Here is a 19,979-nt window from a genome sequence, read left to right on the forward strand (position 1 = left end):
CAGCAGAAAAAAATGACAAGTACTAAGAAATGAAGTGGGTATGGTGCTGTTATAGGGGTGTGCAGCCCCTACTAAGGGGCACTTTGCACACTGCGACATCGCAGGCCGATGCCGCGATGCCGAGTGCGATAGTCCCCGCCTCCGTTGCAGCAGCGATATGTGGTGATAGCTGGCGTAGCGAAAATTATCGCTACGCCAGCTTCACACACACACTCACCTGCCGTGCGACGTCCCTGTGGCCGGCGACCCGCCTCCTTGTTAAGGGGGCGGGTCGTGCGGCGTCACTATGACGTCACACGGCAGGCGGCCAATCGGAGCGGAGGGGCGGAGATGAGCAGGATGTAAACATCCTGCCCACCTCCTTTCTTCTGCATAACCTACGGAAGCCGCGGTGACGCCGGTAGGAGATGTTCCTCACTCCTGCGGCTTCACACACAGCGATGTGTGCTGCCGCAGGAGCGAGGAACAACATCGGACTGTCGCATCAGCGTAATTAGGAATTACGCCGACGCTGCACCGATGATACGATTACGACGCTTTTGCGCTCGTTAATCGTATCATCGAGACTTTACACACTGTGATGTCGCATGCGATGCCTGAAGTGCGTCATTTTCAATTTGACCCTACCGACATTGCACCTGCGATGTCGCAGTGTGCAAAGCCCGCCTAAGGATGATTCTTCACTGTGACTTTCAGATTGTGTTGTACTGTGGCTTTAAGAGACTGGCTCACTAGCAGAACATAATGGAATGGCCCGATCTCCCCTGCTGCTGGGAGCTTATTTGGTCTGATCGGACTGAAGTAGAGAGCGAAGCATGAAGTGAGACAGTGTGGATTCCAGGACGTGCACTGTAGAGAGATGGAAATACAGGAGAGTCGGCATCCGGCCTGCCAGAGTTCCTTGCTCGATGAGCCCAGCTGTCGAGCAAATTGGGGAAAAGAAGTCCTGCATTGCCCTCCTGGAGTGAAGTGTGCACCACCGTACCGACAAGCTCCAGAGCGGACCACTCCTGCGGACGGAGCCAAGAGTAATTCCTGTGTTTGCGAGTGAGGGAACCAGTCTAGGCCTCCATAGTGAGAGTGCAGTATCCGCATTGTCCCTTTTAGAGGAGACCAGCTAGGTTAGTGGATAGAGTAGGATTGGTTAATGTTGCATATGCGCATATCATTGTATTGCTAGTTGAACTTGTATTGCTTACTGTACGATTTGTGGTGACCTGGGCCGTCCGCCTCAGCTAAAGTATACACTGTTGTATCTGAAGTTGTCTCTTTTACCGTTTGTTTCTTTTGGTCCTTATCCCGCCGCTGCTCTGCAGGTTACATTTATTACCATGATAAATAAACTTTCTTCTTGGATTACCCGTTAAGTCTGTCTGATGCTGTGACGCCCTGGGCAAGCCAGGGGTCACAGGTCATGACACCATCACACCCTACACCCCGGATAGGTACACCAAAGCTACACAAAAATCCTTGTTGCCTTCCTCCAGGGGCTGATGTCCACACCAGGGGGTGGGCCAGGCGGTTGGCTCCGCCCACCGAGGAGTTCACAGCCCTGGAGGCGGGAAAACCAGGCAGAAGAGTTTAGGGAGAGTGAGAGTCAAGCTAGGGAGTGAAGGAGTAAACAGTAAGGTGGTAGAGGAGCAAGAGAGGAAGGAGAAGGAGGACAGTGAGAGTAGTGACAGAGAAAGCGACAGTTGAGAAAGCCTGAAGTTGGTCCGGGTGTGTGCCCCGGACTGAGAACAGCAAGGTCAGCAGACGGCGGTGACCGTCTGCAGGAGAGGCTGCTTGGAGGTTGCCGAAAGGACCGTGGACGGGTGGTGGCCCGGCGGTACCGGAGCGGTATACGAAGAGAAGCCAGCACCATTGGCAGGGGCCTTTCGGATCCCGGGAAGGCTAGGAGTCGCCGTGAATTTGCCAAATCCGTCAGTGAAGGGGACCTCTGGGTCTCCCAACAACCAAGTCCCGATTGAAGGCAACAGTCCAACCGTTAGAGAGAGACACTGCCACCGCCAAGGCACCAGTTTCTCAGGGCCAGCGCCTGCGGGCAAAGAGGGGCTCCTCTGGCACATATCCAAGCCGGGGAGCGGGTTACCAACATAGACTTAGGTGCAGGAAAAGGGACCGTCACCGTCAACTACCGGGGAAAAGCAACAGCAGCTGTCCGTGGGAACCGTCTTTCCAGCCGTGTGTTTTACCGAGAACTGTGTCACCGTCTCAGGCTGAGTGAGTACCACAGTGCCGTGAGGCACAGCGCTGCCCCCGCGTCCCCGCACCCCACCAAGCCCTGCACCGGCCCCGCCATCCTTCATCCCCCAACTCATCACTGGGCCCTGGGACAACCACCCCCTACCCACGGAGGGGAGAACTAACAACTTTGCTGCTCCCTGTCACCGCTCCCGGGATTCCCATACAGAGCAGCGGTGGTGTCCCTACAATCACCACAACCGTGGGTGGCGTCACGGACAATAAACTATCCCAAAAACCAAACCCCTTTCACTCACGGGCGAGGAGCGCCGCTCGAGTCTCCGGGATCCGGCCCATCGCTCGAGCCACCGAGCAGCAGCAGGCCGCAGCAGCAGCGGCAGCCGGACCCGAGCAGTGGGAGAGTGCAGCGTCCCCTCCTCCGCCCACGACAATGCCGTGACTTGTTCTGCAGAGCAGAGGGCCCTCGGTCCATCGCTTCACTATCAGTACAATAGAGGACACATACTATTTACCTCATGTTTAACCTACAAGGCCTAGCTGTAAAAGAACACCCTAACAGTGTCCCCTGAGTGCCCCCTAAAAACAGATTGAAAGTATTAATGCTGCCACAAAAAGTAATGATGACTTCTGAGCACCCTTTAGGAAAGTAATAAGTGGCTGAGCTCTTTCCTTCACTGCATACAGAGTGGGACAGCACAGGTGGACGAATGCAGGGAGGATATTCAGCTGCTTGTGCCTGGATGACTATGGATCCCTGATCTACAACAGAGTTCCATGGACCCTGATGCAAAATTTGAACCTATGCCCTACCTCCTTGTTCATAGGATGTATGAGCCTTTGTAGCGTTCTAGATTCTATAAAGACATAAGTGTAACAGTGTCCCCATCAAGGCAGATTTCTTTAATAATACCCCTGTCCTGGCACCTTCTTGTAATAATGTGCCCTGTCCTGGGTCAAATACTGGCATAATGTCCAATGTCCTGGGCCCGTTATTGTAATTATGTCGCCCATTCTGTAACAATGTCCCCCATCTTGGTATAATGTCTCGCACCAGGAGCCCCTTTTTTGGTATAATGTCCCCCACCCTAAAACAATGTACCCATCTAGGCCCACTTCCTAGCATAATGTTCCTCAGCCCATAACAATCTTTTCTATCCTGCTGGTATATTGTATCCCCTCCTGGGCCCCTTCATGGTATAATGTCCCCAATAGAGGCTCCTTCTTTGTATAATGACCACTTTCATTGGCCCCTTGCTTGTATAATGATCCCCATAATGGGTCCATTCCTGGTATAATGTCACCAATCCTGGTATAATGTCCTCTATGCTACGTCCTGTCCTTTCTTAATGACCCTCATCCTGGGCCCCTTCAAGTGGTGTACTGCCAATGGTGCAGATCACATGGCCACTATGCGGCCATTGAGTAGGGGGGGTTAAGTGTCAGCACTTACACTGTCCCTCCGACTGTTCAACTGTATTGGCTCATCATGGATGCTGATAAAGTTGAATGCAATGATGAAAGAGGGAGTGGTCAGTGCTTCCTTCCTCCATCATTCTGTGCTGCCCCAATGTCAGCAGTCGGGCTGCTCGGATCCGGATCTGCAGTGGCTCGAGGGATTTCCGGACCCGGGGGTCGGGCGGACACTCAAATAAAAAGGGGACGTATATGTACAGGGATTGCTGTAGATACTTCGTGACGCCACCCACGGTGTGTGGTAATATGGTGTACCACCGCTGCTGTTGGGGAGCACCTGGGGGCGATGGGATGGCAACTGGATGTTAACCCCTCCGTGGGTAGGGGTGGATGCCCCGGGGCTCAGTGTCCAGGACACGGGGAGCGATGTGGGCCGGAGGTGGAGGTGGCAGGCTGGGCCGGAGCGGGGAGTGTTGGTGTACTCACTGTGGAATAATTGCACACAAGTCCGTTGGTAAACTAAGGTGTCAGAGGCCGGCTGCCGCGTCCGGGTGTACTCTGGTCCCACACCCGGCTGGTGTACCAATGTCCCTTCCTCCGGCACTCTGTAATTTTCCTCACTTTTGGACGACTCCGTCTGGAACGAGGAAGTCCACTTCCGGTATGTTCTGGTTGGGAAACGTGCCCGCGAAAACTGACCCTTGATTTCAGTGGGTGTTTGCGGATACCCTATCCCCCACGGTGGGCTGCTGTTTCCCTCTACCTGGGCTAACACTTGTGGAGCTAGGCTTGAAACCTGCTCCCGGCCTGGTGAATTAGAGAAGGGGCTTACAACCGTCTAACTAGGGTCCAGGTACCCCACCTGTGCACGGTTTCCGGGCCGCATCTCCGCTGTCGTTACCTGCAGGCTCCAACCCTGTCCCGGTCCACTCTGTATCTCCCGCAACCGTGTTCTCTTCGCCTTTGGACACAAGTCCACTGCTTGCCACCTAGCCAGTAGACCAGGGCCACTACCCTGTCTACTCTCCACTAGGCTTCGCTTTCCTCTGACAGTCTGTCACTGTCACTCCTCTCCACTTGACCTCCAACTTCAAACTCCAAACATAATCTACTGTGTTCCCTTCCCCGGATCCTCAAGACCCCCTAGGTGGGCGCTCCCAATCTGCCTCGTCCTGCCCACTGGTGTGTCCTTCTTACCCTGTGGGGGGGGTGGCTAGGATTTTGTGGCTGATGGTACCTTGTGTGGGATGGTGTTATGTAGGGTGCAATACACTTCTGTGACCACATGGCGGCGCCAGGGCATCACAATTCTTCCTCAGCATGGGAGATCTGAGTGTATAGGCAAGATGATATCATTTAATTGTGTCCACTGTGCTGAGCAGTGAAGACAGAGCTTCAGAACACTCACTGCTAAGACTGGACCAGCGGGGAATGAGGAAAGTCCCTCTCCCGAATAGGCCCGGTCACAGTCCCACTCTCTACGACCATGATCATTATGCCCCTGAGCATAACCATTTCATGCCCTGAACCTGCGCAGCGTCCACTCTGACTTCAGCTGTGCAATATATTTGTCTCCTTCCTTGGATAGTGTGTGAAAGCTATACATCACCCAGTTAGGGAGTTATAATGGGGGGACTCCAGCTAAAGCCAGGAGAGTGGCCAGTCCTGGGTGTGAGAGGCTGAATATTATCTTTATTATTCCTTATGAAGACAGTCAAGAAGCTGGATGGACACCTGTATAATCATCACCAGTACTTCTTAGAAGCACAATATGTAATGCTTTTCTTTCCAAGATGATAGAAAACACATTAATAACTTTTTTTTTTTTTTTGCATCAGACTTTATTGCATTTTCAGTTTTCATTAGTATAGAAGCTGAACCAAAACAAATGCGGATTCTACCACCATGTACATAACGTGATACAGCAATCAGATAAAAGCATGGAAGTGTTAAGTGATTAAACAGACGCTGATTATGGATCTCAAGGAGGACAGGTTCGCCATCTAGTGCAATATATTTTCCTGTAGTCTCATTAATACACCACAATGCTCCGGACCCTGAAACAAGAAGATGGGAAAATATTTATTTGTTGTACAGTCGATCGATTAATCAATGTGGGTTAACAAATATGAAAGGGTACTTCATACACAAGTTTTTTCGTGCACAAATAATAACATTTGGACTCCTGGTTACTTTAGATATGCTGTAGATCTAAGGGGCACTTTACACACAGAGACATCGCTAGCGATGTCGCTAGTGAAAGCACCCGCCCCGGTCGGTTGTGCATCACGGGCAAATCGCTGCCTGTGGTGCACAACATCGCTTACACCCGTCACACGTACTTACCTGCCTAGCGACGTCGCTGTGGCCGGCAAACCGCCTCCTTTCTAAGGGGGAGGTTCGTGCGGCATCACAGCGACGTCACTAAGCGGCCACCCAATAGAAGCGGAGGGACGGAGATGAGAGGACGTAACATCCCGCCCACCTCCTTACTTCCTCACTGCCGGCGGCCGCAGGTAAGGTGAGGTTCCTCGTTCCTGCGGTGTCACACATAGCGATGGTTCAGGACCATAGTTCAGGACGAACAACCTACGTCCTGCAACAGCAACGATAATTGGGAATAGAACGACGCGTGAACGATCAACGATAAGGTAAGTAATTTTGATCGTTAACGGTTGTTCGTGCGTTTCACACACAACAACGTCGCTAACGAGGCCGGATGTGCGTCATGAATTCCATGACCCCCAACGACATCTCGTTAGCGATGTCGTTGCATGTAAAGCGTCCTTTACAAAAGAACCTTTTTAACTAGACTGTATATTGTATTTTTTAGAAATACGTTCAGGGTACGTGTATAGTATTTTAGTACAAAAAGCAATTTTTTTTTTATTTGCTGTCGTTATTTTATTTTAAACTTATTCCAAATGATAATTAGCTGTATACCCGGCTACTGATGATCAGCTGATATTGCAAAAGAAAGCTGCGGGCTGCAATATATTTGTTCTGTAGCAAAACAATGTACGTCTTGATGAATGAATATCAGAACATGTAATGCACAGAGGTAACAATCTTTACCTCTATAGACAGCGCACCACACTCTTAAAGTAGAGTGTCATAGCAAACTTCGCTATTAAAAAGAATGTCGGCAGGTTTTTTTCTATGTAATGTGAGAGCATCATATTGTAGAGGCCAAGACCCCGACTCCAGTGATGTGTAACTTACAGGACTGTCTGTTACTGTTACAATGAAATCAGTGTTTTATCAGCAGGAGATCATCAGTACAGGACTGTACATCTCTTGCCTCCCAGACAACATGCTCTGTGTAATAACAACCCCAACATTGATTAACTGCTTACTAACAATATACACAGAAAGCTGCCAGTCAGTAATGTGGGCGGGATTATATAGACCTCAGCATTCATAGGTCTGCTAAAACTGCAGCAGAGAAAACAGTGATTGTATCAAAATAACAGTAAGTGACACTTTGCTGTAATCAGGATCTCTACTCCTACACGATTTTGCTCTCAGATTACATAGAAAAATCTTGGTAACAGAGTCCCTTTAACATACCATAAGTATACTGGAGCATGCTAGTGTACCGCCCCGCGGGCTTGGCTGCGATCGCCGAGCCACTCGGATCCGTGCTTGTACTGCGGGTGGTGGCTTGAGCCTCTCACGGACCCAGGGGTCACGTCGCTCTGCAAGGGAGTTGGCGTTACACGCGGGGACTTGGGTGAGGAGTTCCACGGCCAGGGCTGCGGTGGTTTGGTTTGGATTGTAAGTTCGTGACGCCACCCACGGGTTGTTGTTATTGTAGACACCACCGCTGCGGTGAAGGTATGGGGGCTCCCGGGAGCGGTGTAATGGCGCAGCTAGGTGTTGACCCCTCCGTGTGTAGGGGATGTTGGTACCTGGGCCCGGTTGGCGAGGGCCGGAGTGCAGGGTGAAGTGTTGCGGTGCGGTGCCTGATGGCACTGGTGTACTCGCTCTGACACAAGACACTGGAGTCTCTGGTAAACCAAACGGAGTGATGAACGGGGCCTGCAGCCGGCTGCAGCTTCTCCCAGAATAGGTTGGTGAATTCCGCCTTTCTCCTGCACCTCTGTGTGTAAATGTTTAACTCCTATGCCTAGACACCGGTAGTCCGCTCCCCGACTTGCATATACCGTAGGAGCCCATTTGCCCGCAGACGCTGGCCCTTTGGGTCTCTATGCCTTGGCGGTGGCTTTACCCTGTATGGTTGGGCTGTTGTCTTCTAACGGGGCTTGTGTGGGATAGGTCCTTAAGTCCAGTCCGCAATCAGTTGATTTGACTCAGCCCTGTCAGTTCAGGGCTTTGTACTGGGTCTGAGTACCCCTCTCGGTGCTCCGGTTCCAATCGGTTCCCCGGTTCGGTACCGGCGGGCCACCGCCCGACCCCGGTCCCTACGGTTCCACCGGCTGTAATCCCAGCTCCTGCAGGCGGCCATCACCATCTGCCTCCTTGCCAATGCTGACTGGGCTCCGACCCAGCCACCCGGTAGTCTCTTGGCAGGCGTGGGGACAGGACTGCCCGTGAACTTGTCTGCTACTCCCTCCTCCAGACTACTCTCCTCTAGAACCTGAACTTGACTGTCTGTTTTCCCGCCTCCAGGCCTGTGAACTCCTCGGTGGGCGGAGCCAACCGCCTGGCTCCGCCCCCCCTGGTGTGGACATCAAACCTGGAGGGTGGTGACAAAGCTTTAGTTTCACTGATGTTACCTAACCGGGAGGGGTGTAGTGTTGTGTGTGACTACCTGGGACGACCTGACTAGTCCAGGGCGTCACATTTCCCCTTAGTTTAATGCAGACCGTCCGCGGGCTGCCCGTCCATAACCGGTTTAATTTTTTTGTTTCTGGAAAATAGAAAAACGGGAACATAATACAATTATACTAACATTTGTACAAACTTTCAACATTTTTATCTTTTTTTTTTGGATCTTCCCTTACGGGAGGCACATACTTAAACGTTACAAACGTGAACACTTTTTATAACAGGGGAACCGGGTCCTCAGTCACCCACCCAAACAACCTAGCCTTGATGCTGCCCCTAAGAAATGGGCAGCACCCCTTTTCCCCAGTCCAGGAACGGGCCCAGGTATGTTTTAACGGGACGGGTGCAGGTTTCACAGTCCTTTCAGAGGCCGCACATCCAGGGGACCCCTGACTCGGAGGATGGCCACCGGTTGTAGTGGTGGCGGGCCTCGGCCATCAGCTTCCCGCAGGCCCATCATCCAGTCTGCCTCTCCGGAGGCGGTGAAACCGGACGACTGGTAAGGGAGGTATTATTTACAAGCCCAATAGTTTTTGGGTGGCCTGCAAGTTCTCGGCCTTGTCTTTAGTAAAACGGGGGCAAAACAAAGGGCAGTGGAGTCCCAACGGGGACTGTGTCACATGGGCAGCCGGGTTCCGCTACCTCTAACTCCTTGTCAAAACTCCGCTGCCGGCGCAGCCTCCTCCAGCCGCTTTCCCCTGTCCACCACAGGGCAGCACGGGTCCCCAATGTCACACTCACTCACGGTGGCACTGTCCATAAAGACCCCGTCTTCCACTGCCTGCAGTGCGGGTACGGTAGCCGGGCTCTACTTGTAGAACTGTCCTCGCTCGTCTAACTCCCTGCCGTCCTCCACCAGGGGCTCCGACCCCTGGTGGCGCCCACCAAGGCTCCGACCCCAGCGGTGTTCAACAAGTCAGGCAGGGTCCGGCTCCTTCCACCTGGCGTACCGGATGGCGTCCCACGGGGAACTCAGGGACGTTCAACAAAGGACTCCAAGTACTGCAGGAGCGGGTCCTTTAAAACATTAACTTTAAAAACGGTGAACTGTTGACTATGATAAGGTTGTATATTAAATAGGCACGTGTGTGGTTAAAAAAAAAACAAAAAAAAAAAAACGGTGAACTGTAAACTTCAGGGATCATTTCGGAGTGTGGCTACCACCGCAGGGCACCGACCCGGCCGATGGTCTGGTGATCTACCGGGTTCCCCAGCCATGTGCAGTAGGTTCCGGGGCTGTAGGCGGTTAACGGGAACGGCGGCGGGGGCAGCATACTCGGTACCTCTTCCTCCATGAGTTGCACCACCTCGGGCCCACTTGCTGCGGTATTGCCGGGTCCCGGCTCCCAATTGATTAGGGTTGGCTCGGGGGTCTGCATGGCTTGATCTCGGCGCTGCACGGCTGCAACGGCCCCTTACTCACGGTGGGCCCACACCACGGCAACCATCCTGCGGACCTACGCCTTCCAATCAAGCAGCTGCTGCAGACTCTGCGCCCTCACCTTCATACAGAACCGGCCCAGCTCCCACTCCAACCAAGCAGCGGTTCCGGCGGAGAGCTCACCCAGGCCGCAGTCCTCAAAGGCTACTCCTCCTCTGCTTCTTCCGAGCCCTGCCGCTCCAGCGGCGGGCGCCCCTCCGCTCCCGTCCGGGAACGCCGACATCTTTCCATCCGTTCCCCCCGTGGTATTTTCCGAGCACTTTGCTTGCTTTTTGCTCCTCTCTGCTCTTGGGGGGCGGGGTTTCACTTTCGCACCCTTTCTCTTCAGGGAAGACAGCTCGGGCGGGAAGTTTTCGTGCCCAGGGATGGCGAATTCTCCAATTTTTCAGCGGGACACCGCTGGCGATGATCTCAAGGCACACTTCCACAGGTAAGTGGATGGTTCTATCCTGTTCGCAGACGCCAGAAGAGTCGATGTGTACCGCCCCGCGGGCTCAGCTGCGGCCGCCGAGCCGCTCGGATCCGTGCTCGTACTGCGGGTGGTGGTTTGAGCCTCTCATGGACCCGGGGGTCACGTCGCTCTGCAAGGGAGTTGGCGTTACACGCGGGGACTTGGGTGAGGAGTTCCACGGCCGGGGCCACAGTTGTTTGGTTTGGATTGTAAGTTCGTGATGCCACCCACGGGTTGTGGTGATTGTAGACACCACCGCTGCGGTGAAGGTATGGGGGCTCCCGGGAGCGGTGTAATGGCGCAGCTAGGTGTTGACCCCTCCGTGGGTAGGGGATGTTGGTCCTGGGGCCCGGTTGGCGAGGGCCGGGGTGCAAGGTGAAGTGTTGCGGTGCGGTGCAGTGCGGTGCCTGATGGCACTGGTGTACTCACTCTGACACAAGACACTGGAGTCTCTGGTAAACCAAACGGAGTGATGAAGGGGGCCCGCAGCCGGCTGCAGCTTCTCCCAGAATAGGTTGGTGGTTTCTGCCTTTCTCCTGCACCTCTGTGTGCAAATGTTTGACTCCTATGCCTAGACACCGGTAGTCCGCTCCCCGACTTGCATATGCTGTAGGAGCCCATTTGCCTGCAGACGCTGGCCCTTTGGATCTCTATGCCTTGGCGGTGGCTTTACCCTGTATGGTTGGGCTGTTGTCTTCTAACAGGGCTTGTGTGGGATAGGTCCTTAAGTCCAGTCCACAATCAGTTGATTTGACTCGGCCCTGTCGGTTCAGGGCTTTGTACTGGGTCTGAGTTCCCCTCCTGGTGCTCCGGTTTCCAATCGGTTCCCCAGTTCGGTACCGGCGGGCCACCGCCCGACCCCGGTCCCTACGGTTCAACCGGCTGTAATCTCAGCTCCTGCAGGCGGCCACCACCGTCTGCCTCCTTGCCAATGGTGACTGGGCTCCGACCCAGCCACCCGGTAGTCTCTTGGCAGGCGTGGGCACAGGACTGCCCGTGAAGTTATCTGCTACTCCCTCCTCCAGACTACTCTCCTCTAGAACCTGAACTTGACTGACTGTTTTCCCTCCTCCAGGCCTGTGAACTCCTTGGCGGGCGGAGCCAACCGCCTGGCTCCGCCCCCTGGTGTGGACATCAAACCTGGAGGGTGGTGACAAGGCTTTTAGTTTGACTGTTGTTACCTAACCGGGAGGGGTGTGGTGTTGTGTGTGACTACCTGGGATGACCTGACTAGTCCAGGGCGTCACACTAGATTAGCAGTTTAGCACGCCAAGCTGTGCAATCTTAATATAGCAGAGTACCAATTGTAGAGGTTAAAATTGCTCCATATGTATGTTCATGCTCTATACAAAGGGTCTCCCTCTGCTTAATAACAGGTGTTCGTCCTTTATGACATTTAATAATTGAAAAATGTATTAAACCCTTCACATCCAGGTGATTTTTCATTTTTAGTTTTTATTTTTCCTCCCCTACTTCCAAGAGCCATAACTCTATTTTCCATCACTATAAGCCATATGAGGGCTTGCTGACTTTTGTTGCTAATTTCCTAGACCAGTAACTTTCTAATTTTTCTGGATATAGGGCTATGTGAGGTCTTATTTTTTTGTGTCTTGAGCTGACTTTATTACGGATACCATTTTGGGGTAGATGTGATGTTTTGATTGTCTCTTATTGCATTTTATTGCAATGCTGCGATGAGTAAAATATGTAATTCTGCCAGTTTAATTTTTTTTATTTTTCTTGTTACACCATTTTCTTTATTTTTCTTATTACACCATTTACATATCACATTAATTTTATATTTTGATAGATTGGAAATTTCTTAACAATGCAATACCAAATATATGTTTTTCATTTTCATTTTTTTTAATTGTTTTATTTTTAATGGGGCAAAATTTTATCAAAGGCATGGATATGGCTGACGACAAATATATATCATTGGTCATGAAGGAGTTAAACAACTAGAGTAACTTAACTTGGGCTAGGCACACACATTTGTTTGGCGGGTAGCGCATCCGACAATGGCACAGTCAGGATGGATGCCTTGGCATTTGTCAACCATACCAAAATATTGTAAAAAAGATTTATACCACATGGTATTCGTTTCCTTGCCACGTCCCTGTTTATACCAAAGCACAATCTGTGAGAATTTCCTGTACAGTAACACAAACGGTATGTGCAGATGGCTAGCTGCCCGATGGATGCCGAAAAAGCAAACTTTTGGCCTCCATCCAATGATTAGCGACCTATGGAAATTTTACTGTACTGCATATACAGTATTTGTAAAGGCTCCAGTCCGGACAAATACTAAGGACTAAGGCTATGTGCGCACGTTGCGTAAATTCATGCAGTTACGCTGCGCTTTGCAGCGCAGCGTAACTGCATGCGTCCTGCGTCCCCTGCACAGTCTATGGAGATTGTGCAGGGGCCGTGCGCACGTGGCGTTTTAGTGCGCAGCGCTTCGGCTACTGCCGAAGCGCTGCGCAAAAAGAAGTGACATGTCACTTCTTCCATGCGCTTTGCCGGCAGCTCCTGCTCTGTCTATGGCAGGAGCTGCAGGCACAGCGCACGTTCTCGCCGGCACCATGCGCTTCAGAACGGAGCTTTTCAGCTGCGCTCTGAAGCGCACCTTTTACGGTGCTGGGCAGTACGCAACGTGCGCACATACCCTTAGTGTATAGAAGCTGTGAGCACTTAGCCGTAGTCGGTGATTGTATTACATTGAGTGGCGGTATTTTACTCTGTGCTTTACTCCTAACAAGTCTCTATTCTTAGACTAGAGGCATGTGTATGTGAGGAGTGTACCATATTCTCCTTTTTGTGTACTTTGCCCACACCTTACTAGCCACTCCTTGTGATACTATTATAATCCATGGTGGACTCCAAAGTGCTAACCTCACATCACATTAGTCTGAAATATGGTATCTGAGTATATTCCATGTATGCATATATGTATGTGCATGTGTATGTATGTGCGTGTGTATGTATGTGAGTGTATCTTTCAATGTACTCACCCTGTTCCACTGCTCAGCAGTTCAAATGCTTCATTGATTCTTTCCAGAGGTAGCTTTGTACTGACCATATGGTCCAAATTGAATTTTTTGTTCATATAATCTAAAACCAGTTTTGGGAGGTCAGAACCCTTATAGCCTAGGAAAAACAAACATTGCTTTACTAATGATCACCAGTGAAATATTGCATTTAATCCAATCAATGAATTATTCTCTTGGCTGTTTTTCATGGCTCACTTACATAAGCATTTTATTCCTTGCAAATATATCTTACAGTGTGCACCACTAGAATGGGAAAAGTCCAATGGTACCTTACTCTGATCCTGACTTTTTAACCCCTCGTATGCTTTGGTCAATATGTACTAAGGTTTGACAAAAGGAGAGAACACTTCAAAACAATAGAGGACTCTATGTACAAACATATTTTTATTTTACATATTTTAGATAAAGTAACACTTTGGCATACTTTGCACTTTCAGTCCCTTATGGTATATGTATATTATCTGCAATTTTTACTTACTTCTGATTAACATGCTTCTATGACAGCTTACGAGTGCAATCACTCTGGTGGTCATGGTCAATAGACTGTCCAGGAAGTTAGGCAAAGGAGGGGGCCCCTTTTTTCACACATCATACCCCCTCTTTTACAAAGTCCCAATGGACCCCCATGGCCCACTGATATCTAATATATCAGTTATTAGGTTGCCTAGTGTTGAAGTAGCCTTTGGATGTTTTAAAGATAATTAAAGATAAGGAACTTTGCAATAATGTAAATAAATACCCCCCCCACCCCACCCTCAACACACATTAAGAACAAATTTTACCCCATTAAAGGAAATCTGTCAGCAGGTTTTTGCTTTGTAATCTGAGAGGAGCATGCTATAGGGGCAGACACCCTTATTGCATCGATGTGTCACTTACTGGGCTGTGTGCTGCTGTTTCAATAAACTTCACTGATTAGCAGATTTCTATTAAAGTACAGTGTAGACAAAAAGCTGCCAATCAGTGATGTGGGCGGGGTTATACAGGACTCAGCATTTTGAGCACTGCTAGATAAAAAGCAGAGAAAACATTAACTGTATCAAAATGACAGCATGTGGACAAGTAAGTAACAGAATATAGTGCAAAATCCTGGTAACAGGTTCCCTTTAAAAAGGTTTGTTTTTCTAAAAAAAAAAAAACAACAACAAAAGTACATATTAGTATTTCTGGACCAGTACAACTTGGACTATTCATTTTCACATTATTATACCTAATTCTCTGATAGAAAGGTTGGTCACCTTTTTAACTGACAATAGTAGTGTGGTTTTAGATGTGTGGCTTAAACAAAAAATGTGATCTGAAAATGGCATTAATGTTAATATACCGACCGCCATACTGAAGTAACCTATTAATAATATGGTCAGTATTGAAAATTATTCCATACACAGGTTGTGGTTGAAGTACTGACTCCTCCACGGCAGGATTCACACATCAGTACTTCGTGCTCTGAGTGCGGACATCGATGCACAGACCGGTTGCAGATCTCCAAATTTGAACTCAACACCCTGACATATGGCTGTCCAGTTCACAGCCAATTTCTGCATTCTGTATTTGGACTGCAAAACACGAATGTGTGAATCCAGCCTTAGGGATCATTCAAACGTCTGTCAAATGCGAGTTCTATCCATGTTATTAATGGATAGAGCTCATAACTATGATAGTCTATTGGACTTTCACAAATTTAATTTTTTTGTTGGACCAAGTGGCCACACAAAATCAAGGAAATATATTCAATATTGATATATTCGAATATTGATCCGAATGTGGGATCAAAACTCGCCAATTCAACTCATGGATGACATCCGTGTGCTGTCCATTTTTCACAGGTTGGTAGGACAAGCTGAAATTTTTTTATCTGAGAAAAACTGATGCTCGGACCTAACTCCGATGACACGATGACCAAAAGCACTGATGAAACTAGGTCTGTTTTTCTCATACATGAAAAAAAAAGGATATTTAGTCAGAGTACAGAATCTTAAAAGAAATGCCTCATGGGAGAAAATTATAAAGATTAGCCTCCTACAGGCTGAAGTGGTTGTCAGCTTTCATGAGAGTGGATCCTACACTGTGAAATACCAAAAATAACATACTGAGCAAGTACTCACCAGGTCGACTCCTGCTCCCCCCTCCCCCCCGCTGCTCCAATCCTGGTATTTAGGCTGAAGTGGTGACATAATGTTAAGATTGCACATCACTGCTTTAGCCAGTTAGTGAGCTTGGTGCTCATGCTTTAAGGTCAGTGGAATGTGTCGTCAGCTTCAGCACAGCTGCAGAGCCTTATGCATGAGCCACTGAGCTCAGTGACTGAATAGAGCACTGGCACACACTGTTGATGCAAAGTCTCCACTGCAGCCTAATCACCATGATCAGAGCAGCGAGTTAGTGGGCGTGACCATATAAAGTGGGCGTGACCTCACTATCGCGGACTGACTGTGCTTATCGGTTGATGTATTGGGGACTGTCCGCTGCTTTACCCAGTTGGTGGATGTAACCAACTTGGTGGGCTTAGCCTCCTTTGAAACTGATGTTGACATTCTTATGCTGCACATGAACAAACTTACTGGCAGTCTTACTTATAGCCTGATTGGCTGTGTAGACGAAATTGGTGATGCCGCGCCACCTTTGTACAAAGCTGTCATCTGCTGCCACCACCGCGTGGGCTGGGACTCTGCGAACTCTTATTGAGTGGACATTTAGAAATGACAGGCAACGCTGATTAAGCTACTAATGCCTACTAATCCGACCATGCCCACGAACTTCTCCGGTCCCCGATACTGCAAGTATGCCGGATGAGTATCAGGTGATTGTGTTATCTTAGGTGTTTTACACTGTCTGAAACCTACTTTCCAATAACTGACACAAATCTTTTAGTGAGATATGCAATCTCTTCTATAGGTTGTGGAGTTCCCCGACTATGTTCACTTGGCCCAGTTTAGCATCTATTAAGAAGGGGGAGGGGTTTCCCTATAAAATGTAAATCTGATATGTTCTAATCATCATTACTTTTTAGGTGTTATTAGATTTTTTTAAAACATCCTACCTCCGAATATAGATCCTTTCAAGGAACGCCCTGTGATGAGCAAACCGGGGTGCAAACAAAGTGTGTCCTTAGGAGATGCCACACCCAAGACAACAGCAACGCCATTGCCACAGTAAGTACACTGAAGAGCAGTCATCTAAGAAGAAATTGAAGACAATCCATGTTAGTATGTTTGTAACATGGTAATGGTAAGAATAAAATTGATATTTTAGAAATGTTCATATCTAGTATTGGTCTATTGCAGTGTTCCCCAATTCCAAATCTCAAGGGAAACCTGTGCAATACTAAGAAAATCTTAATAACATGATGTGTTGGTGGCTCTTGAGGACTGGACCTAGAGAGAACTGATATACAGTATAAGAAAAGAGAATTAGAAATATTCTGCAATTTTTCTTTAGCTCAAAATATTATTTTCCTCTTACCATGGTTTCAGTGCGTCCTGCACATTCAATGGCAAAATCCACTCCTCCATTGGTCATTTCACAGATGACTTCATGAATAGGTTTATCGTAATCCTTAGGGTTTATGCACTCGGTGGCCCCCAGTTGTAGGGCTTTTGGATACTTATCCTTATGTGTGCCTACTCCAATGATTCGGGAAGCTCCTGCATCCTTGCAACCCACAATTGCTGAAAATCCAACTCCTCCCAAGCCAAACACAGCACAGGTAGAGCCCTTAGTCACCTGAGAAGGGGAAAATTAGCAGATAAATGTATTTTTATAAGGGACAGAAACAAATGGCTTCATGTCTCATGCATATTTTACTTTCAGTGTCTTGCTCACATAAGAGTAAATTAAAGGAAATTTTCATGAGTTTATGCCAACTAGCCAGAGAGGGATAATTGTTGTGAATGTCGTCTGTGTGGGTGCTGTTTTGGAGCTCCCTCTGGTGGCCAGGAATGGTAGTGAAGCTGAGTCTGAGTCTGTGACTCAGACAGGTGTCGGTGTTAATTGGGAATTAAGGAAGTCCTATTGCAGACAAGCCTGGTGTATATAGGAGAGCATTTTTTGCCTTGCTGGCGCCGGTGATAGTTGAATTTTCTTCAGTCTCTGAACCTGGCTTGGAGTTCTGTTCTTCCCTGTTTTCCTGTGCAAGACCTCTGCAGATAAGTTTGCAAGCTTTTGCTTTGCTTCCTGGTTTACACCCTAGGGTGTTTGTTTTTCTTTTGTTTTGTTTGGAATCTGTTTTCTTGTAGGTGAAGATTTGCTTTTCTAGTTTGGTGAGCATGGGGGTTTCCCCTTTAGCTAGCTCTTCTGCAAGAAAAGGGAGATTCTCCCTGTCAAACATGATTATTTGCACTTTTGTAAATAATGGGAGAAACAAAATACCAAAAAGAACACACAAAAAATACAAGAGTACCTTATATAGTGGGGATGAGGTAGTTTGACTTCCAGGGCCATTTTTACTATTGGGGACTAACATGTAATCTCAACCCTATTTTAAAATGTGCAATTTTTATTAATATTCATTAAAATGTACCAACAAACAGACGCACAAACATAAATGAGAATGGATCACGTTATCCTTGTAAATAACAAAGGAGTTTTATATACACAGTGTATCCCTATCTAACAACGGAGGGTATGACACCATAAGTTACCGGGCGCCCCTGTTCCACGTCGGCTCTCCCTCTACCTGACTCTGATATAGGGATGGGATAAAAAGCACTATAGTGGTGCTTGCACAGTACAATATATATGAGTTCCCAAATGGTAATACTCCTCCCTATATTGTTTTTCTTAGATCAAGAAGGTATCAATTTACTGATCTATAACCAGGAATTCCTATTCATAATACTAGCACTGTACAAGACGTATAGACTTCTATTCCTAATAAATTATCTTTATGCAAGGTAGTGATCCATAAAAGTTATTTACAACCCCATATGTTACAGGGTGGTATACCCCAAAAGTATATTACAGTCACCTAGAGTCATATCACAAGGGGCTCAGATAATTTCCCCATTATACCCCAGGAGCTGAAAGAAAAATGGGATACAGACACCCCTGCAAATTACTGCAAAATAGAAAAGGTTGCTCCAATCATATTCTATATAATATAGTATAACAGGGAGAAAAGATGAACTACTTCTCTGAGAAGCAGGAATCCAGGCCTGACAGGCCTCAACGCATTTCTCCTCTCCCTTCAGAGGTTCATCAGGAGGCTAAGGGGAGGCGGCAGCGGGTCCTGTTCAGTAACAATCCATGGCTGTAAGCGTTGTTTGACTTCCAGGGCCATTTTTACTATTAGGAGATTTGTATTTTTCTGCAGGATTTTTGTACTGACTTCAATCAGTTTCCTTTTTTTCCTTTTGTATCTAGGTAGTCGGGCTTCGCCTTTGCTAAATCTATTTTTCCTATCTGTGTATCATGTTTTCCTACATCATCGTAATCTCTATATGTCTGGGGCTGGCTATTCCTTTGGGACTTCTCTGAGGCAAGATAGATTTCCTCATTTCTATCTGTGAGGTGTAGCTAGTTTCTCCAGCTGTGACATGGCATCTAGCAGTTTAGTAACGCTCCACGGCTACTTCTAGTGTGGTCTGATAGCTAGGGGATTGCGCTCAGCTCAAGTTTCAAATACTCTTGTTTTTCTTGGTGTTTTTCTACTAATGGGATTTTTTTGCAATCTTCCACAGTTACCGGATCTTTACAGATAATGTAGAGAGACACCCTTATTCCAGTGCTGTGTCAGTTACTAGGCTGCTTGCTGTAGTTTAAATAGAATCACTGTTTTATTAGCAAGGAAAATTGTCACTATAGGACTAGTAAACCTACTGCCACTTGGTCCTCCATATTCATAGGTTAGGTATAACCCTACACCATCACTAATTTGGCAGCTTTGTGGGCGGGGTTATGTAGAGCTCAGGATTCAGAGAATTGGTAGATCTGCAGCAGATAAAACATTGATTTTATAAATACTGCTGCAAGCAGTGATGCATCACTAGAATCAGGGTCTTTGCCCATAGATAATGGGTTGGAAAAAACTTGGTGACAGATTTCCTTTAAGATCTGCTCCGTTACCTATCAATGGCTGAGTTTTGAATACCTCAGGGCACATTCATGCCGCATTATAAAGTCTTTTATAAACCATGAAAATTCTTACCATAGCGGTGTTTACAGCTGCACCATATCCAGTTGCAAATCCACAGCCTATGAGACAAACTTCAATGGGGGCACGGTCATCCACTTTGGCAACGCAAATGTCAGACACCACAGTGTATTCAGTAAATGTGCTTGTGCTTGCATAATGATAAATTGGTTTGCCTTTACAGGTAAATCTGCTGGTACCATCATCCATCAGTCCTGATTGAGCTCCAAATGCAAACCTATTAGGTCACAAAATGGAATATATAGCTAATAACTATTTAATAAATTATTTTTCAATTTCAATCTATTTCTTTAAGCAAAAATAATTTTGGCCTATAATACAATGAAAAAAATGCAATTTTTAAAATTCTCACAAATTTTTGAATCAATCATGATTATTCAGATTTCTATTTGCAGTTAGAAGTAGTGAAACACAAGTCGAGTTTATAAAGACAGTATATAACGAGTATACAAATTGTACAATAAAATGAACTTT

The 19,979-nt window shown here is 47.8% G+C and overlaps 1 protein-coding gene across 1 annotated transcript in view; it reads right to left on the reverse strand.

The window, feature by feature from the left end:
- Nucleotides 1-5,453: 5,453 nt before the first annotated feature.
- LOC142291931 (NADP-dependent alcohol dehydrogenase-like) overlaps nt 5,454-19,979 on the reverse strand; it is a 74,870-nt gene continuing 60,344 nt past the window's right edge. Inside the window, exons 5-9 of the mRNA XM_075336898.1 lie at nt 19,500-19,722; nt 16,817-17,077; nt 16,395-16,530; nt 13,316-13,451; nt 5,454-5,675 (exon numbers count right to left, since the gene is read on the reverse strand). Coding sequence (XP_075193013.1) covers nt 5,651-5,675; nt 13,316-13,451; nt 16,395-16,530; nt 16,817-17,077; nt 19,500-19,722 — 781 coding nt within the window. The 3' untranslated portion in view covers nt 5,454-5,650. The remainder of the gene's footprint in view (nt 5,676-13,315; nt 13,452-16,394; nt 16,531-16,816; nt 17,078-19,499; nt 19,723-19,979) is intronic.

The sequence above is a fragment of the Anomaloglossus baeobatrachus genome, chromosome 1 (genome assembly GCF_048569485.1).
Source record: "Anomaloglossus baeobatrachus isolate aAnoBae1 chromosome 1, aAnoBae1.hap1, whole genome shotgun sequence".
Lineage (NCBI taxonomy): Eukaryota > Metazoa > Chordata > Amphibia > Anura > Aromobatidae > Anomaloglossus > Anomaloglossus baeobatrachus.